This window comes from Sinocyclocheilus anshuiensis, unplaced genomic scaffold, assembly GCF_001515605.1.
Source record: "Sinocyclocheilus anshuiensis isolate Anshui unplaced genomic scaffold, SAMN03320099.WGS_v1.1 scaffold813, whole genome shotgun sequence".
NCBI classification, from domain to species: domain Eukaryota; kingdom Metazoa; phylum Chordata; class Actinopteri; order Cypriniformes; family Cyprinidae; genus Sinocyclocheilus; species Sinocyclocheilus anshuiensis.
In genome coordinates, this window is record NW_015540942.1 from 1,627,564 (window position 1) to 1,654,577 (window position 27,014).

At 37.9% G+C, this 27,014-nt stretch overlaps 1 protein-coding gene across 3 annotated transcripts; it reads right to left on the minus strand.

The window, feature by feature from the left end:
* Positions 1 to 4,548: 4,548 nt before the first annotated feature.
* LOC107689649 (3 beta-hydroxysteroid dehydrogenase type 7-like) lies at positions 4,549 to 25,835 on the minus strand. 3 transcript variants are annotated; one of them, XM_016487746.1, is made up of 9 exons: positions 25,773 to 25,835; positions 25,430 to 25,562; positions 19,277 to 19,508; positions 16,820 to 16,975; positions 14,212 to 14,320; positions 9,935 to 10,034; positions 8,946 to 9,108; positions 6,859 to 6,906; positions 4,549 to 5,483 (listed from the first exon to the last, which is right to left on the minus strand). In XM_016487746.1, exons 3-9 carry the CDS (start codon positions 19,425 to 19,427, stop codon positions 5,116 to 5,118), a joined length of 1,095 nt encoding a protein of 364 aa, XP_016343232.1. In that variant the 5' UTR covers positions 19,428 to 19,508; positions 25,430 to 25,562; positions 25,773 to 25,835; the 3' UTR covers positions 4,549 to 5,115. The 3 variants fall into 3 exon arrangements, with proteins under 3 accessions (XP_016343232.1, XP_016343231.1, XP_016343233.1); XM_016487745.1 differs by lacking the exon at positions 25,773 to 25,835 and having other exon boundaries at positions 25,430 to 25,593; XM_016487747.1 differs by lacking the exons at positions 6,859 to 6,906; positions 25,430 to 25,562; positions 25,773 to 25,835 and having other exon boundaries at positions 4,549 to 5,531; positions 19,277 to 19,718.
* Between the last annotated feature and the right edge of the window lie 1,179 nt (positions 25,836 to 27,014).

Genomic DNA, 27,014 nt, shown 5'->3' on the forward strand with positions numbered 1-27,014 from the left:
TCTGTGTGCATTGAATTTATTTAATACACGAGTTTCACAATTTGAGTTGAATTACTGAAATAAATGAACTTTTCCACGACATTCTAATTTATTGAGATGCACCTGTAAATGCCACTTCAGATGCAGCTTCTGTGTTCCATTGCAAAGGTGAATTTTATTGATACTGATTTCATTTGCTTGGTAACAGCCCAAATGTCTTATTATTCTAATTCACTGATTAAATGTACGAATTTGACTCAAAAGATAATGCACACTTGAAAAATGGCTTTATAAAGGTAAAAATGTCCATAAAAGGTTAAAATCAATTTAAACTTATTGGAAAAGATTAATTTCTATCAGTGTGAACTGACCACCACATAAAATATGAAGAATATCAAAAACTTTAGGAGTCAGCTGTCCATGGTAGTCCTAAAGATACCAACACAATAACACACTCAGCAAAATATCGTCTAATTATCGTTATCGTTAAAATACAAGAAAATATAGATTTTTTTGTTGTTGCATTTTTTGCATTATTTAAACACTATTTTCCTAATTAATGCTGTACAGTTGATTTGACACAATCTGTATTGTTAAAAGCGCTATATAAATAAAGGTGACTTGACTTGACTTGTCAATATCACACACCCTATAGTTCCATCCCACACAAGCTCGTCGAGACAGCAATGACAAGACACCATGTTCCAGAGATGATTAGAAACATAATTCTGGACTACTACAGTGACTTTAAGTTGAGAGTCTCCTCAGGGTCACTAATATCTTCATGGCACTGGCTGGAGAAGGGTATAATCACTGGCTGCACAATCTCAGTGCCACTCTTTGCATCAGCCATGAACATGATCGTCAAGTCAGCGGAGGTGGAATGTAGAGGGCCAAAGACTAGATCTGGTACTCGGAGAGCATTCATGAGCATTCATGGATGACCTAACGGTGACAGCAACATCTGTTCCTGGGTGCAGATGGCTTCTTTGAGGACTGGAACAGCTCATTGGATGGGCAAGGATGAGTTTTAATAAACCAGCCAAGTCCAGGTCTCTGGTCCTGAAAAAGGGAAAAGTGGCTGACCAGTTCTGATTTACCCTGGGAGGGACTCAGATTCCAACAGTGACAGAAAAACTGGTTAAGAGCCTGGGCAAGATCTTTGACAGTTCCCTGAAGGACAATAATCACTGGCTGCACAATCTCAGTGCCACTCTTTGCATCAGCCATGAACATGATCGTCAAGTCAGCGGAGGTGGAATGTAGAGGGCCAAAGACTAGATCTGGTACTCGGAGAGCATTCATGAGCATTCATGGATGACCTAACGGTGACAGCAACATCTGTTCCTGGGTGCAGATGGCTTCTTTGAGGACTGGAACAGCTCATTGGATGGGCAAGGATGAGTTTTAATAAACCAGCCAAGTCCAGGTCTCTGGTCCTGAAAAAGGGAAAAGTGGCTGACCAGTTCTGATTTACCCTGGGAGGGACTCAGATTCCAACAGTGACAGAAAAACTGGTTAAGAGCCTGGGCAAGATCTTTGACAGTTCCCTGAAGGACACAGCCACAATGTAACAAACCAGGAGCGATCTGACTGCCTGGCTCACTGTGATAGATAAATCGGGGCTTCCAGGAAAGGTCAAAGCCTGGATATATCAACATTCAGTTTTGCCAAGGCTGCTCTGGCCTCTTCTAGTCTAGTGTATGAGGTGCCAATGACAACAGTGGAAACCACAGAGAAAACTATCAGTCAGTTCCTCCGGAGGTGGTTGGGGCTCTCTCGCTCTCTAAGCAGCATTGCCCTGTATGGGCATTCCACCAAGCTGTAGCTTCCTATCAATGGCCTAGTGGAGGAGTAACGTGCGCCAGGGAGGTTATGATGTGTACCGAGACTCCTCCGACATTAAAGTGGCGACTGCAGGAATCCTTGTGAAGACCAGTAGGAAGTGGCAGGCACAGTTTGCTATAGATAGAGCGGAGGCACGGCTGCAGCATAACATCTTGGTGGGCACTGTGGCAGTGGGGTGGGCAGGGCTGGGCAGTTTTCCCCAACCACTTTATGACAAAAGCCATGGGAAGGAGAAACGTAAACTGGTACAGGATGAAATACGAGCAGAGGTGGAGGAAGAACGCTATAGCAAGATGGTCGGCATGTACAAGCAAGGAGCCTGGACCAGATGGGAGCAGAGCCTCGCAAGATCACTTGGAAGGAGCACTGGAGAGCTGAACCATTGTGCATTAAGTTTCTCATCCAATCAGTTTATGTTCTCCCCAGCCCATCCAACCTGTATAGCTGGGGAGGCAAATACTTCAGAGTGCCAACTGTGCCAGAAGAGGGGTACCCTGGAGCACTCAGTTGTTGTTCGAAGGTATTGGGGGAAGGGTGATACCGATGGCGCCATGATCAAGTCTTAAGGTCTCTGGCGGATACAATCAGCACAGCGATTCAAGATAGTAAGAGTCAGCACGCCCCCAAACAGTACATCACCTACATCAGAGCTGGGGAGAAGGCACAGGGTTGGCCTAGCTCCACGGGAGGGATTCTTGCCACCGCACGGGACCGGCAGCTCCAGGTAGATCTAGGAAGGCTGATCACCCCTGGCTGGGTCGCCCGGGCGAGGGTATATGATGATTAAAGACCCGAAACACCCCACGAACCCGGGTTCATCACTGAAGATGTGTCCAAGTAGCACCAGAAGGTGTATGTTAGAATTAAGGTGGCCTTCTTACGGTGTAATTACACAAATAAGTACTAAGTACTATTAATAAATAAACAACAGGCTACTTAGGGTTAGGATTTACTATTGGTAAGTAGGCTACATGTAACGTGTAACAAAGGCACAAAAATAAAGTGTTAGGCTACTGTTTTTTTGTTTGATGCCAAAATAATAATAATAATAATAATAAATTCATACATAAATAATGACGAGAGTATTGGCAATGCAGTGAAGCGATTATCATTAATTTACCAACCTGAATTTTACTGAGCAAATTTTTAACAGATCAAGTGTAAGGAAAATTAAAAAAAATGGAATCTGATATAAAGTTAATTTAGAGATATTGTATTTACAAAACAAAAAGGTTAGAAAATAGATTGTTAGGAATGCCATCCCAAAATGACCTTAAGTGTATTATTCAAGGAGGCCAATAAAGTAAATTTATCTGTGCCCCTTGTATCATCAGCCTAAATCTGTAATCAGGAATTTAATTTTTAATAAAAATTAAAAAAAAGAAAGAAAAAGAGAAACGTCTGGTCTGGTCTGGTCTTCACTTTTTGATTGAATTAAGTTTTATATAACCAAACTTTAAATCGTGTGGGTGAAATGTTGCCTCGTTTATGAAATTAATATACCAGAGTGAATTACTCGGATAGGTCATTGTCATGTTAACCACTAGATGTCGCAGTGGACATACAATTTGCATCTGTAACTTAACTAATTTCTGTATTTCACTCGAGGTTAAACCACAGTTAGTGTTGTTAAACTGTGAATTTCCACTCATCCATTACATAAGAGTAAATATTGTGAAAGTCACTATGGAGGCTCTGTTAGGAGGAACTCCCATAGTCATACTACAGCTCATTTTAAGGGAATGCCCCTCAACTGAAGCCAGCTGGGAACACCCTTGTGTTTTTTTCTGGTCCTTCAAAGTTTCACTTTTCTCTGCCCCTGTAAAAGTTTCTATCTACATTTAAAGGAATAGTCCACACGAAAATGAAAATACTGTCATCTTTTATTCTCCCTCAAACCTGCATGAGCTTCTTTCTTCTGTGGAACACACACAGAAAAACATATTTTAAAGATGCATTAATTTTGTGTATTAAGTATTTCAAACTTTCATCTTTAGAGTGTAAACGGATAGAATCTTCCATATGCAAAAGGGTTGCTATGATACCTCTAGTTTATAACAATAGAAGCAGATGTGGAAAATCTGGCCTCATGGTGAGTTCTTGTCTGGGCAGAGATGGAAGATCTGAGTTTCCAGGAGAATGAGAGTGGTTTTTGTTAGTCACTGTAATAATTCTTTAAGACTGTGGTTTGGAGCACAAAAAAACAAACAAAAAAACTGCAATTACGTTACAAGTGATTCTGCAACTTAATTTTAGCAATTTTAAAGTTGTTAAATATATAAAAAGCACCAATACAATCATAAGTTGTATGTACTGCAAATTTTCTTACTATTTAATAAACCCAAAAGTGCCAGGGGACAAAACGTCTGAGTGTAATTAACAAAAAATAACAAATAATCACAACAAATAAATACATAAAATGAATAAAATTAGCCAAATGAGGTCTCGTTCTGCTTAAAAACTAGTTAGAAATCATGAGATTAATCACAATTATTTTATTCTATATACAGCCATAGTTTTTATTCTTCTCAATCATTCAAGTTATCAGGCAGAAATATCCAATGTATTGAAAATTAAATATTTTCCCTGCACTCTATGCGCATAAAAAAAAGTTCAGAAAGCTTAGTACTTGTATAGAATATTTTAATTTGTTTTGAATTCTATAAACAGAAAAATTTGAAATGTTTCTTACAAACAATTAAATATATTTAAGACAAACAAATAATTACTTTAAAAGCTTGTGTTCATTAGCACATAATTGTCTGAAAAAGTTTAACAAAATACTTCTTTGAAATCATTTGGACAAAGACATTTATAAATATACACCTATATGTGGTGGATTATATAACACTAAATAACTAATAAAGTACATTCAGCTCAAACACTTGTGCTTCGGCTACCAGATCAAGAGAATACAATATGGTTTGTATCGCTAGATTACTATCAAAATAGCCTCACTTGTGCATTTTGCATGAAAGTGCTTGTATTTAATGTAAAGATTATGCTCCCAGCTGTTACCATTACATCAATGATTAAAAGATTATTTATTCATGTAATAGATAGATCAACTATGACAGATGACAACTGTGATTATATGATTAAGAGGTGCTCTGTTTAAGTGTACTTATGTAAAAACACATACTGAATACTGCAATACAACGTTCAAATACTCATCATCAGTTGAAAAGTCATGACACATGCTTGACACACAGTCACAAAACCTCTCATCTTTCATATTTGGCCACAGATGTGTTTATACACAGTGTCCTCATGACACTGAAGCAGCTGTTAGGTGTACTTAGAGCTGGTTTCTAAAGGGAACGTGTTGACCCAGCTCTGTGTGCGGGCCAGGCACTCCTCCCAGCTGTAGAGTGGTCGGTACTGAAAGTGATGAAACGCCTTGTCTGTGCGGACAGTGAAGGATGTGCAGGCTACAGCAAGTGTGTATCCATTGAGCAGTGGTGTGTAGTTGTAGAACGGCTTCAGAAGCCAGCGTATCAGGTCGTTCATCCACGCTATGAACCACAGCACCCACACTGGAACGTGCAATGGGCGAAAGTTGAAGGCCGACAAGAACTGCATGTTGAAGTCATCATAGCTCTTATATGGTGAGTCGTCATAGCAGAAATAAAATTCCCCACCCAGCCTATCTGGATGTTCTCGCAGGGCACGTGCTGCTAGCAAATGCATCCAAGCCACATTCCCTGCATGCACAAAAACACATTCAAGTTATTCAAGAGATTACAGGGCAGAGTCTCGAAAGGGGCCCTTGCATGGAGATTATTATAACTGGGGGTCTGTGGCATCAAAATGAAATGTTTAAAAACCTCTGTCTTAGACTACGATCTGTCCTGTGACACAGATTTGATCAGCTTCAGAGATAATAATAATAATAATAATAATGTACCATGTGTCCACTACACCTATGCATACTTGGTTTACAGTTCGATTGGTTTCGTTTGTTAAATTTAATCATAAGTAGAAATTATGTTAGATTTCTCTGCATGAATCTATTGTTCTGTTCCAGTGATGTGCTGTAGTTCAACCTTGGAGGGAAGAGATATTGCCTATGTTTTATCAAATTGTGATTGTAGGGGTTGAGTGATTGAGGCATGTGACTCAACTCAACCTTTATTTATAAAGCCCTTTCAAAACCATAAAAATGGACCAAAGCGCTGTACACAAGCAGTATATAATAAAGATTAAAAAACATAAAACATTAAAACATAGGAACAAAACATAAAATAAAAGACAAGTCATTCACAATTGTCCTGACCAATCAAATGCCGAAAGCCTGATAAAACAAGTAAGTCTTTAAGTCCTTTTTAAAAATATCCATGCTTGATGAGGATTTTACAGATAATGGCAGAGCATTCCAAAGTGCTGGAGCCGCAACAGAAAAAGTGCGATCCCCACTCCACCTCAGATGAGACCGTGGGACAGTCAAAAGCAAGCTCTGAGAGGAGCGCAATAGTCGATGCGATTGGTAAGGGACCAACATATCCCTTGTGTACTCAGGAGCCTGATCATGCTGAGCTTTATACACAAACATCAACAACTTGTATTGTATTCGATATTTTACAGGAAGCCAATGCAAAGATACCAACACAGGTGTTATATGATCCCATTTTCTAGTGTTAGTTAAAAGTCTTGCTGCAGCATTCTGAACATACTGAAGACACATAACCAGAGATTCACTTACTCCAAAGTATAAAGAATTACAATAGTCCAACCGCGTTGAAATAAAAGCATGTATAACAGACTCTAAATCCTTGTTCGAAAGAATAGTTTTCAGTTTGGACAATTTCCTTAAAGGGGTCATATGATGCGATTCAAGTTTTCCTTTCTCTTTGGAGTGTTACAAGCTGATTGTGCATAGATAAGATCCCTGAAGTTACAAAGACTAAAGTCTCAAAACCAAAGAGATATTCTTTATCAAAGTTAAGACTCTGCCACGCCCCCACTTCAGAAGCCAGCGTATCAGGTCGTTCATCCACGCTATGAACCACAGCACCCACACTGGATCTGGATGTTCTCGCAGGGCACGTGCTGCTAGCAAATGCATCCAAGCCACATTCCCTGCATGCACAAAAACACATTCAAGTTATTCAAGAGATTACAGGGCAGAGTCTCAGGCAACTTAATTATAGCAATTTTAAAGCCATTACATAAATACGTTCTATGTACTGCTTTTGTTCTTTTAATAAGTCCAACAGTACTAGTAGGACTACAGAAAAATTAAGCAAAAAAAAAAAAACTAAATTAAATTGTTAATAATAATAATAGCATTATTATTATTACTACATCAAAAATAAATAATTTAAAATTATTTCTAAAGACCAGACAAAAATCAGATTAATCACAATTAACTGATTCTATTGACAGTCATGGTTTATGTTTTACTTAAGGTTTATGCTTGAGGTTTATACAAGTAAAAGTAATCTAATAGTTATAAAAAGATAAATATTACTAGATATTTTCCAGACAATGTTTTACACTTGTTTATAATATATTTATTTTTCACATTATAAATATCTTCATACATATATATATATATATATATATATATATATATATATATATATATACATATTTAGGAAAGGGCCCATTAAAGCATGTCAGCATATTCTGTTACACCAAATACACAAAATAATGATCTTTAAAAAAGCATCATATGACCCCTTTAAGTTTTCACAACACTGTTTACTTGTCGGTGAAGATGGATTTCGGAATCAATAATTACTCCCAAGTTCCTCACATAACCACATAGATCATTGGACAATTGTCCCTGGCTTCTGACCATACCTTTCTGAAACTGCTTGTTACCAAATATAATAAACTCAGTCATATCTTCATTTAATTGAAGAAAATTATTTGCAAACCAAGCCTTAACCTCTGCCAAGCACTTGCAAAAGTTAGTTAAAGATATTCGCAAACCAAGCCTTAACCTCTGCCAAGCACTTGCAAAAGTTAGTTAAAGAAAAACAACCGTGAAGCTCTAAAGGAAAATAAATGTGCAAATCATCAGCATACAGAAATAAAAATTGACCCCAGGGGCAGCATATATAAAGAAAACAAAGTTGGACCAAGAATAGATCCCTGTGGGACCCCACAGGAGAAAGTAGCAGATGTAGAGACATAATTTCCAATTTTAACAGAACAAGTCCTATCCTGCAAATAAGAAGAAAACCACTTAAGAGCAACACCATTAATTCCAACGTAATCCCTAAGACGTTCTATTAAAACACCACGATCTATAGCAGGGGTGTCAAACTCAGTTCCTGATGGGCCGCAGCCCTGCAGAGTTTAGTTCCAACCCTGCTCCAACACTCAAACCATGTAGTTTTCAAATAAGCCTAAATGACTTGATTAGCTGGATCAGGTGTGTTTAATTAGGGTTGCATCTAAACTCTGCAGGGCTCCGGCCCTCCAGGAACTGAGATTGACACCCCTGATCTATAGTGTCAAAAGCAGCGCTCAAGTCCAACATCATTAGGGCAACAACCTTCCCGGAGTCAATACTCAAAAATATATCATTAAAAACCTTAAGCAGCGCTGATTCTGTACTGTGCTTGGTCCAAAATCCAGACTGAAAGACATCCATTATACCAAGACCATGCCAAAGGAATAGTCTCTAGCAGACTTCAACAGCAGCCCAGATGAGAAGAGTCCTTCCAGGTATTTATGACTCACCTATGACCCTTACCAAAGTTGCATATGCATACAGAACATGAGGTGCCAAAGATAATGTACTTAACTTATGTCAGGGACAGAATACCATGTTTGGATGTTGCTAGAGTTGTCTGTACTGTTAACCTATCAGAACCTGTAGAAATGACGTCAACTGATCATCCATATGGCTATAAGTACTAGTGTTTCTGCATTCTAAGTTAGTTCAAGGCTGGCTTCTCTTACTCATTTTCTCTGTCTTCAGTAAACTCTGTCAACTGACTGAACTTCAAATTTGACTCCTGGTCTTCATTGAACATACTGGTCTCTCTATGGGGTTTAACTGTACTGTAATTCCCCTACAGGATTAACCAATCAAATCAAATCAAAAACAGTGAAGCCACTTTTCTGTTCCACTGTTGCCATGGTTTCTGTGTTTTGCTGGTTACCTGCATAGACCCGTCCATGCTCTGTGTTCCGTGGAACTCCCTTGATCACCCAACCACCTGTACGGACCCCATTCAGATAAAAGTCCTTCATGAGCTGATGCTGTTCCCCATAGATACCTGTTGGCCGTAGAGAGCATGTGTAGAGAGTGTTCCCTCCCTTTACCTAATCATGGAGAGTGGGACAAAGGAGAGAGAAAGAAATCAATAATTGATTATAGCAGAAAAATAAAGAAATTGTCTTTCTATTACATTACATGTCACTCAGATGCAGAAGATACATCAACAGCATTATAAAGATTTATAGTGTTTGGAAACGCCAGTGAATGCATGGCATGCTGAAACACCAAGAGCAAAGGAGTAACTAAAACCAACCATATATCATTTAAGGCTTCCAACTTGAGTATGTGATGTTCATTTGCCATGGGTTTGGGTGGGTGCAGTATTGTGCAAAGTTAGAAAATAGCAACTAGACCAATGTAAATGAGAAGCAGGAGTTTCAATTTCATCGAAATGTCAGTAGATTTTATTAAACTTAAAAGTAAACTTGCTGTTGGATGTTTTGGATGATATTATAACATTGCTCATGAATATAACTCATGTAAAAGCTTATGTAAGAAAATGTTAAAAAGAATAAAGTAATTCTTTTTAAAATTACATTAATTATTTGCAGACAATGTGAAGTAGTTTGCTAGATTGGAAAAAATGCAAAAGTCTAGTATGCATCTCCTGAATGTAGTCTTAAAAATGTGATTTTAGAAAAAAAGCAATTTAATCATCTAACTTCCTACATGTGAATTAAAGATAGAAAACAGTTTATTAATAGCTAAAAAACAAAACAAAAGAAAGCTGCGTCCATTCATTAATCAAACTCTGTTCGTTTACAAATACAGATTGTACATTTTCTATTTGATTAAACATGCTAAAATGGAAAAGTCAGGGTCCTTTCTAAATCAATGTGCTACTGTGCACTCCACAAGACTGTGTTGTACCTTTGTGCCATTGGCTTCCAGCACCATTTTCTCAGCTGCAGCTTTGGTCTTAGGGTAAGGCATCTCATGGAATATATTATATGGAGTATCCTCATTCCCTCTGTGTCAAGGAAGAACAACATCAAGAGTTAAAATCTGGGCAAATGAAAGGTAGTTAAGTAATAGGTAGCATAGCTACCAATACACAGGAAGTATTAAGTTAAGACCTAAACCAGATCCTTTATTGAAATCAAGTGCTTGACCCAACTAGTGCTGTCAAATTATACCCAAACTCATACCCACAATGCTCACTCTCTTTGTATATCCTCTACTCTCTAAATGAGTAGACATGGATGCGTTCTTACAGCTTGCACAGAAGAAATGTGAAATGCATGCACAAATTACACTACATCCTGACGAAACATAACAGATTTAAACAAAGTTGACGCCTATCCCTGTCTGTCCTTGCAGAGTGAGTGTAAAATCTAAAATGTTTAGTAAAATATTGGATTTGAGTATGTATGTATTATTATTATTATTTTTAGTTATTTTAAGGTATAATTTTTGGTTTGAGTTCGGTTGGGGTTTGTTATTAATGATAGAAATATTTTGTTTCATTTTACTGTAGCATTAAACAATGTAAAAGAAGCACAGATATTACAACACATTTTTTTTCCAGAGGCTTTCATCAGCATGCTGTCACGGAGACGCAACCATCTCAGATCACAATCATCTCAGATCACAATCAACCTATCGTGTCAGATCAGCAAACTCCGCCCACTCGTTCACTCTCCCCGGAATTCTAATTCACCACACCTGCACCTCCTCATCAGTACACACCTTAAAGGCACTCACAACCTGCACTCCTTTGTCTGGTCTCGTCGTTCCTACATGAACAGACTCCTAACCTGCTACCCACCTGAACATTCACCTGCCTACAAGGATCCAGTGTTCTGTCATCTGTTCGTTCCAGCATCTGCAAGAGAGACATTCTGTTATCATTCAGCTAAGTCATATCAAGCTCCATAGAGCTTCCATACTCACCGTTGCTACATTCTCGTTCCTGTCCTGTGCCAGCCATTCAATAAACTGTTTATATTTCACTCGCCTGTCTGTCCTCTTCTGTTGTGTGACAGAAGACCAGACTTCAAGATGCATCCACCACCGGGGTTGGTGCGGTCCTATCACAGCGGCAGGGTGATCCTCCATGCCTCCATCCATGTGCCTACTTCTCTAAGAAGCTGTCCTCGGCGGAGCAGAACTATGACATTGGTAATTGGGAGCTTCTAGCCATCAAGCTAGCCCTGGAAGAGTGGAAACATTGGCTGGAGGGAGCAAATCACTGTTTTGAAGTTATCACGGATCATCGGAATCTCCAATATCTGCGTGAAGCCAAACGCCTTAACCCACGTCAAGCCGGATGGGCCCTATTCTTCACCAGATTCAACTCCACTGTAACCTATCGTCCTGGTAATAAGAACTGGAGGGGTAATGCCCTTTCATGACTTTATCAACCCAATCCTGAACCCAGCTCTCCAGAACCCATTCTCCCTCCAGCCATGATTATCAGTCCCATCCAGTGGTCTATCGATCGGATTGTACAGGCTGCAAGCTCTGAACCTGTTCCGCCGGGAGGTCATGAGGGGTTCTTCTACGTTCAGCTCTTCGCCTGCCCCTCATGGACTCTGCCCACACCTCTCCGGGCTCTGGACACCCAGGTAGTCAACATACCCTCTCGCTCCTATGTCATCGTTACTGGTGACCCTCCATGGCCCAGGACATCTCCCGATTCATCAAGGGATGTTCAGTCTGTGCTGTCACCAACACACCACGCAAACTCCCAGAGGGAAAGTTGGTCCCACTACCCATTCCACACCGTCCATGGTCCCACCTGGGGATAGATTTCATGACCGACCTTCCTCCTTTGGATCACCACACGTGTGTTTGTCATTGTTGACCGCTTCTCCAAAGCCTGTAAACTCATTCCTCTGAAAGGCTTACCCACTGCATTTGAAGCTGCAGAAACTCTTTTCCAGGATGTGTTCTGCCATTTTGGTCTACCAGAAGACATAGTATCAGACCGTGGCCCTCAATTCATCTCACGGGTATGGCAAGCCTTCAAGCTCCTGGGAGTTTCTGTCAGCCTCTCCTCCGGTTACCATCCGCAAACTAACGGCCAGACTGAGCGGTAGATCCAAGAGATTGGGAGGTACCTGCGGTCCTACTTCCACCAGAACCAGGAGAGCTGGAGCCGATTCCTCCCCCTGGGTGTAGTACACCCAGAACTCCCTCAGGCGGTCCACCACCGGGCTCACCCCTTTCCAATGTATCCTCGGGTACAAGCCTCCTTTGTTCCCCTGGTCCGGTGAGCCCTCGGAGTTTCCAGCTGTCAATCACTGGTACGAGCAAAACAAGAGAGTGTGGGACTCGGCACATGTGCATCTCCAACAAGCAGTGCGGAGACACAAGCTGATGCCCGCAGCACATCGACCACTTGTTATCAACCAGGTCAGAAAGTGTGGCTCTCTACACAGGGCATCCGTCTCCACCTGCCTTGCCGTAAGCTGCGTCCCCGTTACGTAGGTCCCTTCACCGTGCAGAGGCAGATAAATGAGGTCACATACAGACTAAACTTACCACCTCACTACAGAATCTCACCTTAATTTCATGCATCACTCCTTAAAGGTGACATATCACGAAAATCTGACTTTTCCAGGTTTTAAGTGATATAATCAAGTCCCCAGTGCATGTACCAACCAAGGAAATGTGAAAGATTAACCCAGTAACTTTGTTTTGGGAAGCCTTTTTCTGCAAACGTCTGAGAAAATGAGCGCGTCTGATTTTGCTCCCTTGGTGACATGGCAAAGGGATCTCATTATAATATTACCCTACATTATCGTTCCTACATGAACCGACTCCTAACCTGCTACCCACCTGAACACTCACCTGCCGCCAAGGATCCAGTCTTCTGTTACCTGTTCGTTCCAGCATCTGCAAGAGACATTTTGTTATCATTCAGCTAAGTCATATCAAGCTCCATAGAACTTCTATACTCACCGTTGCTACATTCTCGTTCCTGTCCTGTGCCAGCCATTCAATAAACGGTTTATATTTCACTCACCTGTCTGTCCTCTTCTGTTGTGACATGTGCACTGGAGTGCAAATATATATATATTATTATTATTATTATTATTATTATTTTGTTTTTTTTTAAGGGACTAGTTGGTTATGACAGCAGACACTTTCCAGCAAAAACAAATGTTATTTTCATTACCTTTAGAAAGGCATTACCCATGGCAAGCAACTGCTGTTTAGCAACAATATTAAATATCCAAACACTCCACTCCACTCCACAGGGACTTGAGAAAAATGTGGAGAAGGGGGATAGAGAGGAGGGCTGAAATATAATCTTGATGCTTTTAAATTAAGTTTTCTATGTGAATGTGTGTGTGTGTTCGTTTCCAAAAATATAGGAAAAAAATTTCATCTGAGGGGAATAAAAATCTCAAAACTGTGTGTTAGTCACTCTCCAAGGAAAATGTTAATGTTTCTAGCACGTGGCAGTAATGGAAAAGTTTCAAGGCTTTGCTCTGTGTGCTGTTTTAATCAAAGTTCTAGGCAAGACAGCACAATCAGATGTGAAACTACTTAAAAGTCAACCAAAAGTTGTCATTTGGATCACTGATAAGACTTGGTGACAAATTTTCTTTGGTTGATTACTAGGCCAAACCACAATAGAGCATTCACAAACTCGTACACCGTCTCCGCCCTTCGCATGTTTATTACATATTTTGGTTAAATGGATTGTGCTTTCATCAGCCAATAACAGTGTAGTACTTTTAAACCCATGTTTTAACATCATAAAATTCACGAGTTTCCTTCAAAATCAGCACAAAAAATGAGGTGAAAAAAATCACCAGATTCCATCTGGTCTGACTATTTACAGAGCTGGCAACTGTTACTTCAGAAATCGCAACATTAAATGACACATATGATCACAAGATGTGCTTTGAGACATACAAGTGTCACTTATCAGGTGACTAAAAGGAAAACAGCAGAAACATAGACTCTTTCTCTATATACAGACACTTTTTGATCATTAAGATGATAGGAATAACATACTGTGGCCTGTAATCTTTCAGCTTGAAAGATACTTCTAGATGGAATGTTATGTACGTTGTGGAATTCCGCTGTCATTATTTATTATTTATTTTTAGTGAATATATTTAATTTAAAACATATCACTTTGTAAAACCTTCTTACATATATCAAAAAGCTATTTAAATATAGACACTTACCTGATAAATGTATCTCCTTTTACATTTGGACCAACCACCTCCATGGAGCTTGTATAGACCAAATACTGAATACCGATTTCCACACATGCGTTTATTACATTCTCCGTCCCTGATGGAGAACATCCAAAAAGAATAAGTATTAAAAACACATGACAAACACCAATAGGGTGAGGAAAACAGGAACTCTACTAAAACAAAAGAAAGACCTAAAACCTGTTTGTGTTGCTTTAACTGACATTAATGAGAATCATTAGGTTTGTAACTGATGACACAGGGCTCACAAAATTTCAAAATCCCTGGTAGCCCTTCGGGCAGGTACTCTTCAGATTTTGGTAGCCCGAAAATTAATTTAACTAGCCCAAATAAAAAAAGGGCTAGTTTTTAAATTTTTTTTTTTAAATATAGAAAGTCAGATAGGAGTTTAAATGTCAATCAAAATATTTTCAATACACAAATATAAAAAAATATGAAGGAAGGAATTTTATTTCACTATTTACAGGGTATCTGCCGAGTTGATATTTGCATTGATCTGACCACAAATAGCAAGAAAGGCTTATTGGAAATGCAAATTCATTCTCTGCCACGAGGTGGCGCTTTAGGAGCGCTGAAATATTGCGGTTTCCCGGTAACGGCTGTACACAAAGCAGCTCCACTCTCATAAACGCTGCTTTATCAGGAATTATAGGTCAAATTAAATTAAAATGCCAACGACACGTTTCTGAGGACAGTCGGTTCCCTTCAGATACATTCAAATAAAGACATCCGTGCCTCGTTTTGACTTGAAAAGTGCAGCACTCGTATTTATTCAATGACATCATTGCATTTTAATGTTTAATCTAGTCGTATCGCGCGACTCTTGTCTTTCCGTCCCCAACTGTAAGACCTCTTTAAATTATAATTAAGACATTTCTTATACCATTTAACGCATTTAAAAAAATGTATGGCCTTAAGTTTGATACAACTCACTTTAGGAGTTTTTAAGGACCCGCGGGAGATCTGCATTTAAGGTAGCCCATCGGGCAGAGTGGTGATACATTTTTGGTAGCCCGACTGGAAAACACAATAGCCCCGGGACGTCGGGCTAGCGATTTTGCGAGCCCTGTGACACAATGCCTAAATTCCAAGTAATGTTGTGATACAGCTGGAAGCACCAGATAGATTGAATGAGAATCCCATCAGCTATTCAAAAGCTTTCTGAAGTATCAGATCAAATGATAAGTGAAAAAACAAAGGTAACCAATGTGTATTTTTTTTATCTAGACCCATTCAATGGCATTCAAAGAGGAGATTTCTAGAGAAGTATGTGGAATGCAAATGTGAGAACAAAGGAAAAAAATGATATGATAGGGCAGAATCCAAACTAAAGGAAAATTCCAGTATGAAAACATACTCATCATCTCCTGCTCTTGTTTTCATCTGTATCCTGTGGGTTTGTCTGTATCTATTAATGCTATACTGACACAGACCTAAATATTTGTTAGGAACCCATTACCAGTAAAGTCTATTACCACAAATGAATAAGTGTAAACACATGAAAGGAATGAGACTGATCTGAACACATAAGTAAATAATCATATCTGTGATAGTCCAGATGTTTTCACTCATGCAAGGTGGTGATGCTGAATGCATTAACAATGTCAGACATTTTTTAAATCTAGACCTGACCTTTTTGATCAGCTTAATAGAGGTCAACTGCAAATGCTCCATTTCTCATAAAGCCACATGATCTGTCTAGGCTAGCAGGAGATTTTCTTGTACAATAGCAGTGGACTACAGTTAAAAAGCACATATTTTTATCTTATTATGCTCACTTCATTACATGCACTAAAAAATACGACAATTCCCGCCTTGTTTGTGAGTAAATTATGCATTTCCCGACCAAACCGACAGTAAAGCTGTAAGGTTACTGGAAATGTCACCAAAGGAAAACTGGGGGAGAAACCAAAACAACCCACTAACATTTACTCTGACATTTACTCTGACCAAAAAAAAACACTACCGTTTGGGGTCACTAGGATGTTTTTAAAAGAAATTCATCCATTTTTTCAAAGCAAGGATGCATTAAAATAAAAAATATATATTTAAAAAAAAATGCAGATCTTTGACCTTTCTGTTCATCAAAGAGTTCTGTAAAAAAATAATAAATAAAAACAATCACGATTTCCATTAAACATTGATAATAATAAAAAGTTCCTTGAGCAGCAAATCAGCATATTAGAATAATTTCTGAAGGATCATGTGACACTGAAGACTGGAGTAGTGATTGCTACAAATTCAGCGTTGTCATCACAGGAATAAATTGCATTTCAAAATATATTAAAATAGAAAACAGTTTTTTTATTATTGTAATAATATTTCACAATATTCGTTTTTACTGTATTTTTGATTAAATAAATATAGCCTTGGTGAGCATAAGAGACTTCTCAGACTGTTGAATGGTAGTGTATCTTTGATCTTGTAGTAGCCTCCAGTCATTTCACAGGTGATTTCCTAAACTGTATTCTGAAGCTAACTCCTAAACCCTTTCAAAGTGCAAAACATTGACATCACTTCTACAAAGTCACTGTTATCTGTCTCCTTTTGTTTTTCAATCTTATTCTTCACTCACCTTGTACATTGACAGCATAGATGGCCTTCTCAGGGACCTTATACCAAACATCAACCAAACTAGCTGCGTGGAAAACCAGGTCTGCTCCCTGAAAGGCTTCACACACGCTCCCATAATCTGTTATATCACCCTGTACCCCCACCACCTTCAAATGTTCTGTGAATAAAAGAGAAAGAGATAATATACCTTGTTAAAAGTATATGAGTTGTTAGATTTTTGATATGCAGGCGTATCTATATATATATTTTTGTCAAATAAGGTAGTTGTCATGGAAAAAGATAGGCAGCTGAGAACTGATGTAACTACCAGTGCATAAAATAAAATTGAAAAGATTTCAATAGTAGTGTAATCTACTTAAAAAAAACATCTGTTTTCTTTGTAGCACAACAGTGTGTACGTGCTTCATGTATTCCAGTGAATGAGTGAGTGTGTGGGTATAACCAAGGTCACTTTGGACAGCATCCTGTTATCTCTATGATTTACCTTGGAAAGCTTCCCAATATTACTTCTAGGATCAAGTGATATTTTTTATTACAATGATACAATTATCTAAAACAGGAAACAAACAATAAACTCCATCTTCTTGGTGGAAGCAACACCCTCATCCATGTAAACAAAATACATTGTTCTCATTCTCACTTGCAGCTATTTTTTCAAACAATGAACACGGTCATTCATAACTGCTCTGCAAAGATTTGCTGTGGCGTATTTCTGATCTCTTAAGTTTCCAGTTGCTTTTACACATATGCATTTAACAACTCCATAGATTGACAGGTTTTTGAACCATACACAGGACAAACAATAATTACTGTGATGAGTTATCAGCGGCTGTGAATTGCAGATGTTCAAATAAACACATCTCCAGGATCCCTCACATCTGTGATGGTTAATTAACTGATCTTTATAATAGTAATAAATAACATATGAAAGTCTGCCGATGAATAAAAACTTTCCAAGTAGTCACACAAAATCAGTCACATACAAAAAAAACTTTTTTACTAGCTCAATGTGCAAGTAGGTCAATGTTCGCTTCTGATAAGTTTATCTAACCTCTTTCTGTTGACATTTGGAATTTGACCACATGCCAAGCTGTTGTCAATTTCAAGCATCATTCCCTCATAACTAGCAAAGTATGTGAGGACTAGAATACATTTGGGCAGGACAATGGATACTTGTTGTATGAGATCCACTAGATAAAAGAGCCAACAAACTCTGGCTAATAAAAAACATTTGACACACAAATTAGACCCAGCTATAACCAAATTCAAAGTCTAACTTCCCTCGTGCATCTATTCCTCTGGCTGACATCGCATAATTATATTGTGCAGGACATTGTGCTTCAGCTAGAGCTATCTGCTGAAAATGAGAGATCAATTTATCCATGATAACGTAATCAGTGAGGGTTGGTGAATACAGTGAATAAGATCCCAAAATCCCATTGTACAGAGCAGGACATCAGCCGAATGGAGCATCCTGGTGGGTGAAAAGGAAGGTGAAATGGGCTGGATGGAAATGACTGGTGTTGCCTGACCTTTCCAACTGAACCAAGCCCAAATATACGCCAATAAAGCCAAAGCTATGTAATAACATGAATGAACCTTTCCATTTCCTTTGTCATTTCAATGATCTTTCCCGTTATTGAAGTCATAGAAACAACAGATGTTTGCCCTGGGGTCTTACAGAAACTGCATCCTACACTGTGAACGTCACGAACACAGGCATATTTTCAGGAACTATATAAAATATAGGGCGTTTCTTTAATGTTGGGAACTTTAAAATATTACATTTTTAAAAGTATGATAATCTTCAGAAAGAATATGCAAACAATTTCGATATTTATGATGTAAAAATGAGCTCAATGTTTCTACAATTTTTCCAGTCGTCTCTCAGTTTTGTGGCGTCGTTTACAACGCAACCACTTGGTTAAAGTGTCAGTCTGAGAAGAGAAAGAGCATCTTGACATGAAAGACGAAGAAAATAAAGAACGATCAAGGTATATGTCATTTCCAGTCAAAATTATTTTTAATTTGGTCAACTTGTGCAACAATAAATGTTAGATATAAAGTGGTGCACAGCAAGATAAACGAGTGTGTCATTTTATTCCAAAAATGTTTCAAATGTCTTTTACATCACAGAATGTTCTCACAAACACAATACATCATTTGAGATGTAATGGAAATGTTAATTACAGTAACAAACATTACATAATAACGTCCTCTGTGATTTATATGTACTGTTGGACATTAAATAAACTAGTCCAAGTGAGAAACGTAATGAAGAAACATCTGGTTATGACAGGGCGTTTGTCCAAAAACACGCATGTATGTAATGAACGGGTAACTAGGCTACTTAAGACAACCATGAGCGCAGTAATTGCTATAAATCCATTTTAAATGACTGTGGGCACTAACAAGCTCGTAATCATATAATGAACAATTTGTTTCAAGTGTTTCTTACCTGTACTGTGACTTCGGTAAACGTTTTTATCGAAAAGCCTTATCTCCTTGATATTTTCTTCCTTCTCCAACAAAACTCTCAACAGGTGCTGCCCGAGAAAACCGCATCCTCCAGTTATCACGTAAGTTAACTTCGATTTCTCATTAGACATATTATTACTCCGTTGAATCCTCTCCTGATTTTGACTGTGTTTATCCGTCAGTGTTCACCGACGCCGGTCTGCTGGTCCACTCTGCGAACGTAACGGAAAAGACAAGACAAGACTAGCCTTAAAACTATGTGCAGTTCAACGGGACTAGCTGAGAATGACAAAATCTCCTTAATTACAAGACGGCTAGCATATATGACAGTCTGAATGCGGGTAGGCTAACGTTATATGAACAGCCATAGCTCCTCCTAGCAGGGCCGTCTTAGCTGACATTATTATTACTAGGGATATAACGATGCATCCCGAACCGGTTGAAAAGCGATGAAAATATTTTACGATTCAAATCGGTTGTGATGTTAAAGGGGTCATATGATGCGATTTCAATTTCTCCTTTCGCTTTGAAGTGTTACAAGCTCTTGGTGCATAAAGAACATCTGTAAAGTTGCAAAGACTAAAGTCTCAAATTCAAAGAGATATTCTTTATAAAAGTTAAGTCAACCACGCCTACCTAAAACGGCTCGTTCTAACACGCCCCCACATATCTACATCAGGATGCCCCCACATGTCTATGTCAGGATGTGGGAAGATTTGCATAACACCGCCCAAATGTTCACGCAAAGAAAGATGGCATAACTTTTATTCTCACTATAGTATTGTTGCTTGGCCTTCCAAAAGAGGATGATATCCGCTTCGTCATGCCTAGAGCTGATCTGTGCTGGTCGCTGAGGAAATACATACCAAATACACAAAATAATGTTCTTTTTAGCAACGTCATATGACCCCTTTAAACGAATCGCGATACACTTGCTGGTGGGGGTTTATATGAATGTATCTCTCAAGGAGACTGTCTGTCTTCAGAAAAGTTTAGATTTTCTTTTCATCTCTCCTCTGTATAATGCTTATTAAACTGTGCTGCTTTGTTTATGGCGGTAAACAAGGAAACGCAGTTTCACTGCTGCTCCATAAGCGCCACCTGCTGTCAGAGAGTGAATTTGCGTTCTCGTTCATCCCCCTTGCTTTTATGTATTTTTATGTAGAATAATTTCACAAGCTAAAGTCAGACTATTGTGTTTTTGCTTCAAATTTTGAAATGATACAGCCTAATTTAAATAAAAAACTGCTCATGTATGCAGCATCTTTGTTTGGATCGTGATTAAGGTTGGCCGCACACTAGACGATTTTCAAATCTTAAACGATTTTTAAAACCATGGGAGACCACAGACATGAAGACAGTTCAACCGATTTTTAGCCTTATAATCCTCTGAACGTGCACACTAGACGATTCGACCAGATCGCGAGACCACACACTTGATGACTGTAGGAACGATTTCACAGTGATACGAGATCTCACGGAGACTCGCGAGATCAAACGTGACTAGAGAAGAAAAACAAATGGAGGACAATCAACGTTGTCAGCTGGCTCTCCTGGCGCGCGTTCTGTTTCACAGTGAAAAACAAAGTATAAAAAAGAATATGGGTGATGTTCTCTGCTTTCATGGCATGGTTTGTGGTTGCCAAGTTTCAGCTATAGAAGCACGCAACATCTGGTAGGTGACGCTTGCTTGCTCTCATTGGCTATCACGTCAGAGGCAGCCTGAAACATTTTTGATATTTACGATTTGAGTTCGGGGACGCTCCGTCTCAATCGGGAGCAGATAAATAAAAGTAATGACACCACACAATAGAGGATTTTTTGGACAAAAAAAAATTGTTTGTGACAAGCCGCGAATCGGGCCACACCCCACGATCGTTCAGAGATACAAATCGGGCTTAAAATCGGCCTTAAAATCGTCTAGTGTGCGGCCAGCCTAAGTCGCCTCTAATTTTAAATAGCTATAGTTTGGTTTGTAATAGACCAAATAAACATCTTGTTCATGTACTCATATATTCATTTTTTCTTGTCTCTTGTTTAAAATAAATAAATAAATAAATCAGAATCGATGAGTGTGAGAGCCATGGAGATCACATTGCTGTGTTTTTTGTAAGGCACATTTTCTGCTGGAAAATATGGACATGCTGCTATTTCTTAAAAAAAAAAAAAAGTAAAAAAAAAAAATCAAGCTAGGAAAGAGCACAGGCAAAATCTGTTTGTTTATATGAAGAGATTTATTTTATTTGTATTCATATATTTATTTGATTTAGGATTTGTTTTAAAATTTCAATTTAATTTTGTTATTTGACATAAGATATTTCAATTTCACAGAAATGTGCAGCATTTTGTCTGAGAAGTAATAAAAAAAGACACCTTCATATTTATAATTTATCTTAAATCTAATTTTTAGAAAAAATTGTGGTCTTTTCAGGTCTCTAAAAATTACAAAAAAAATGTTCAAGAACTGGTGATCAGTTACAGGCCCTAAAATATACAATTTCTCTAACACGTTGATAAATTTTACCTATGTCTCAACCTTTCAGTGTTAAAAAGCTTGTCAATTTCGCAAATATTGATGACTGTGATATGCACAAAAAGCAACAAATACTGATGAAAACCTGGAGCTCATCCATCCCACTGGTGCTAATTATTTTTTTCCATTTGACTTCTTTCATTAGTGTCTTTTTGTGCATGATCACTCATCCACCATCACATTTAGTCTACTACGCAGGTAAAGCTCTGAACAAATCTCAGATAACAAATTACAAGCCCAAAATATGGCATGTAGTCACTCAAACTAAGTCAAAATTAGAGTGATTTGTTCTGATACTGTAATGTTGTTGTTACATGTCTGGAAAAATCAATGTGAGTCAGTTTTGTTTCAGTATGACAGAAATGTTAGACATATCTATAGACTGTTTTGTCTTGTTTGACGCAGATAGGACAAAGCCTTCTGTACTGTAATTTGCTAAATCACAAAGTGTGTGACTAGTTAAAAATTAACAATGATCATAACTTTAATCACTAAAACAATCTCCAGTCAAGGACAGAACCATTTCACCCACATCAAATGCAATTTAACCTGTTAAAACAGAACACGTGACAACTTGTGGAGAAAGAAGTCATGCACACACCAAAAAATAAATAAACAATTACAAAAATTATAAAATTAAATAAATAAATAATTCACCAAAAATACAACAACCCTACCAGCACTTTTAAAATTGCTTCTTTTTGCATAATCTTCAACGCTGCATGGGAGGAAACTGTAGATGAATGGAAATGTAAGCAAGAGGATTTGCAAAACTGTTTAGCAGTTGGGCTTTATTACTTAACTGGTTACAGGTCAACAGCTCTTAACTTGAGTTAAGAGCTGAAAAATTATAAACAAAAGAATCTTAAGAACCTAATGGGCTATTAGAGATTTATTTCTTTAAAAAACACGAAATCAAAGTAAATGGCAGTGCAGTGTATTTAAAAAAAAAAAAAAAAAACCTTGGAAAGACATGGAAAAAGAATGAGGCAACCCTCTTAGGTTGAGAAGCTTTCCCAAAATAGGAGCTGAGAAGCTAGTTTGGACATGTTAAGCAAAGCATGATTTTGAATATTTTAAAATAAATAAATAAATCCTGTCATTCTGTGTATAATGTACAGGCTTGATGAATTAGCCTCTGCTCATACCATGTCTTATTTATCAAACAAAGCCATACCTCATCATAATTAAGTATATACCACTTAATAGAAGGCATCATTTTTTTAGGGTTTTGGCTGGTTTTATGTTTTCATTTACTAAGCAACAGCTTTAAAGTATTCTTTAATATATAGTATATATATAGCGAGAGAGAGTTTCACTATGCCCTGATGAACTGCAGTGCTATATATTTATCTTTGTTTCTCATCTCTTGCATTTCTCAATTTAAATTAAATAAGCTAAATAAGTTTATTGTGTTACATTAGTGAAGCATGTCACATGGCTCCAGAATGTTCTGACTATATGGGTCAACGATGTGACATTTGTGGGACCTGAAGGATTTTTCTGAAGAACAGTGGGCAGTTTAACTTTTCAGGACAAACAATGGACTCATGAACAACTATCACAAAACAAAAACAAAACAAACAAACAAACAAACAAAAAAACAGCTGTGGATCATCCAGGTAACAATACAGTATTAAGAATCAAGCGTATGTAAACTTTTGAACGGGGTCATTTTTATAAATTTGTGGACTATTTGTAAATGTCTTTTATGTGAAATATCTTATTCTTGTCAGAACTAAATAAAAAATAACATGCATTTTGTATGATCCATCTTATTTTGGTAAAATAAATAACATTTGGCAGATACTGCAAAGTGTATGTAAACTTTTGACCACAACTGTATATATATAGAGAGGTTGAATTGTAAAAAAAATTCAGAGGGATGCATGGTCAAGTATTTCTTTGGTGGGCCTGGGGTCCTGTAGCTAACTTTACACCATGATTACAAAATTTGTCTAATTTTTAAACATTTTTATTTAATAAAATTTGAACTTTATTAAATGAACTATGATTTATAAACTGTTTCTTCTGGGGGCTGAAATATGCATTTTTGTCATTTAAATTTTTATGTATGTATGTGTTTGTTTGATTGATAACAATAATTAAACGATATTTTGCTGAATGTGTTTTTGTACTGGTACCTTGGGTGGTTTAGGCCTGTCATGGATAAATAAATGACAGTTAAACAGCAATTCCCTGTTTTAATAAACGATTCACTGAATCATTCAAATCAAACAATGTTCAAAACGGCGGATTCAAATAGTGAATATCCATTCCTTTATGAATGGATCCTTGAATCATTGGCTTACTAGATTCGTCCAAAAACAGATTCATTCAGGATGGAAACACTGGAGTGTTCCTCAGTCTGCACTGTTGTATACAATTAATAGCACTTTTGCCATTGCCCACACATGCTGTTATTCAGGAAAGCACTCTTGCTTGTGTGATGAATATAGAAAAATAAAAACTCATATAGGGGTAGGCCTATTTTTTCTTTCTTTCATAACTTGGATTATAGGGACATTCTTCTAAATGGACTCCAATAGGCTTCATCACGCAGTCAATGCTTTTGGACTCTCAAGACGTGTTTATTTATACAATTTTTTTTTTTTTACAAAGCCACTGATATACAGTATAATGTCAGCTCTCAGTATCGTCCCTCGTCCTCGCAGTCACACATAGTACAGCAATAAGGTTGTCAGGGGAATGCCTTTAAACTCGAATCAAGGAAATATCATACCTTCTGTTGTCTTCTTTTAAAAGAACGTCAAAAGTTGCGCTTGAACCATTTTGCACGAAAAATGCCGAAAACCTGCTTGAGCTTGTGCGCAGCTCGTATTGATAAGACTATTGACCAATCGACGTTAATTAGTTCCCAAATGATCATACCTAGAGTATTTTAAGATTTCATTTGCATGATAAGTTTTACATAATATACAACATTATTATACTAAAGGGAATGGTGGATTTACAGAGGGGATGCTCGAGCCCCTGCCCCTGACCTGAAATTACGTCACACACACACGAACGACAAAGAGACGAATTATTTCTGAGTCATCAGGATGAATGAATGAATTAATGAACGCATGTTTGTTAGTGTCGACGTGTCCTGTCGTTCACCGCCAAAACAGCACTCGTCATCGCATCATTCCCTCTGCAGAATGAGTACCATGTTTCAGCTCAGCGGTATAGTGTTTCAGTTTCCGTGAAATCTAAACCAGTCCCCTTGCGTCCATGGCTCAAAAAATAGGTTGTCGCAGCAGTGTCACAGACTGATGACTCAAACTGAAACTGCGGCTCCGTGTTCCGCAGCAGCATCTTTCTCATCAATCGAATTTGCTTAGAAGCAGCCACACGTTTCACACAGCGGGTTTGACAACTTTTGTAAACTAAAAATAACTACTTGTAATCCAAAATAAATGCATCCTTAATATTTTCACCCATTTTATCCTCGCTCTCGCCCTCTCTCTCCTTGTTCCTATATCTTTGCTTAAATGTCTTAAAAATAATGAGTTCATCTGCAGCCATGGATGATTTTTTCATAGGCAGGTGGTCTATACAAAACACATCTATTCTTACTTCGAAATAACCCCTTACCTTAGAAAACATAATTTTCTTCAATGAATCCAGTGAGCTCAGCCTTGATGTTTCTATTTCCTGTATCATTATTGAGAAGGAGGTGTGTGTCTTCCTCTCTGCAAGCTGCATGCTTCCGCCTCACATTTGACAGCTCGAATACAGGAACATGTTAAAGGAGAGGAAGAAATAGATAGAGGTTATTAATACTGCCTAAGTGGATCAAAATAAAATAATTTTGCATTCATAAAATTACAAACATATACATCTTAAACATCTACAGTATATTTAGTCTATTATTTAACAATAGCCCAAATCTATAAAAATCCGAAGACGGTTTATAAAGTTTAGAAATGCTACTCACTCTCAGTCCTTTATCTTCTATTGCCTCTGTCAACAGAAAAAGAGATAATGCTCATCCAGCTAAATCCCACTGGAATACTGGCCAGGAGCCATGATGCAGACTGAAAGCTTAAACTTCAGTTGAATGCACAATGCGTTCCATGCAGGAGCTAAAGATTTGGGGAAAATACTGACATGGTTAACAGACATCAGTGACTCTTAACGGTTAACAAAGTGGAACATGCCATGAGATTGCATTCCAATGCTGTTGTGTCGACTCTCATTGGTCTCATGTAATTGTATTGTGAAACAAAACAATAGTCAGCTAAAGTCTGTATAGATGTGTCAATATTAGGTTATCTTGCAGAGGCAAATATCTGTTAATATAAACAAAAAGTTCAGCTATTATTTGGTTCTTTCTCTTTAGGCTAAAACAGGCCTTAGAAATGCTTTTTTTTTTTTTCCAGATTAATTTCCATGCAGCGTGAGCCCCAGCAGTGCTCATGCCTGAACGTATCAAAGCTTGATGGGTCGTATTTCATGTAACTATAAATGTACAGCAGCAGTCACATCTAAAATAACTTTAAATTTCAAGGGGTGCTGCGATGGCCTGTCATTTGCAAACCCATGCACGTGCACCCACACAAACACGTTAGATTTCAACCTGTTTGAAAGGTGGGGGAAGAAAACACTGAATATCAATTATTTTTTTAAAAATATTTTAATGCACCATTAATAAAGGGTCCAACGCATTAATACAAGAGAAATATTGCAAATAATATTAAAACTTTAAATCAAATTGAAACGAAAAACAAAAACAAATAACTGAATGATAGGTATGTACAATTATTTTCTTGCAATGGGAAGTAGGAAAAGGATGAACATATTTACAGACTAGAACCAGTGTGTTTCTACGAGAAACAAACACCTCTACAATATTTACATGTAATTCTTTATCTTTTTTTGTCCTTTTTGTTTTGTTTTTATGGTTACACCTCTGTGGATCAGTTTTTACTGAAAGACTGCGGTAAATCTACATATTTTACAGGTCTTCCTCTGATAGGAACAGAATGCTGGCAAGGCCCTCTGACAAAGTGAGGAAAAAAGGGAGCAAAGATGTAATGTCATGTCCAATTTATGGCAGAGTGGAGCAGAGAGAGAGAGAGAGAGAGAGAGAGAGAGAGAGAGAGAGCAGAAGGACAGGTTATCAAATTAATGTGGAGAAAATCCTCAGGAGGCCACTGATTCACCTTGTTTGCCTTTG

Excerpts from the sequence above, each read along its gene's own strand:
- LOC107689649 (XM_016487746.1), bottom strand. The coding sequence starts at position 19,427 with ATGTCTAATGAGAAATCGAAGTTAACTTACGTGATAACTGGAGGATGC. Across the intron at positions 9,109-9,934 it reads TGGAAGCCAATGGCACAAAG|GTAAAGGGAGGGAACACTCT; the intron begins GTACAACACAGT and ends CTCCATGATTAG. Across the intron at positions 6,907-8,945 it reads GCATGGACGGGTCTATGCAG|GGAATGTGGCTTGGATGCAT; the intron begins GTAACCAGCAAA and ends TTGTGCATGCAG.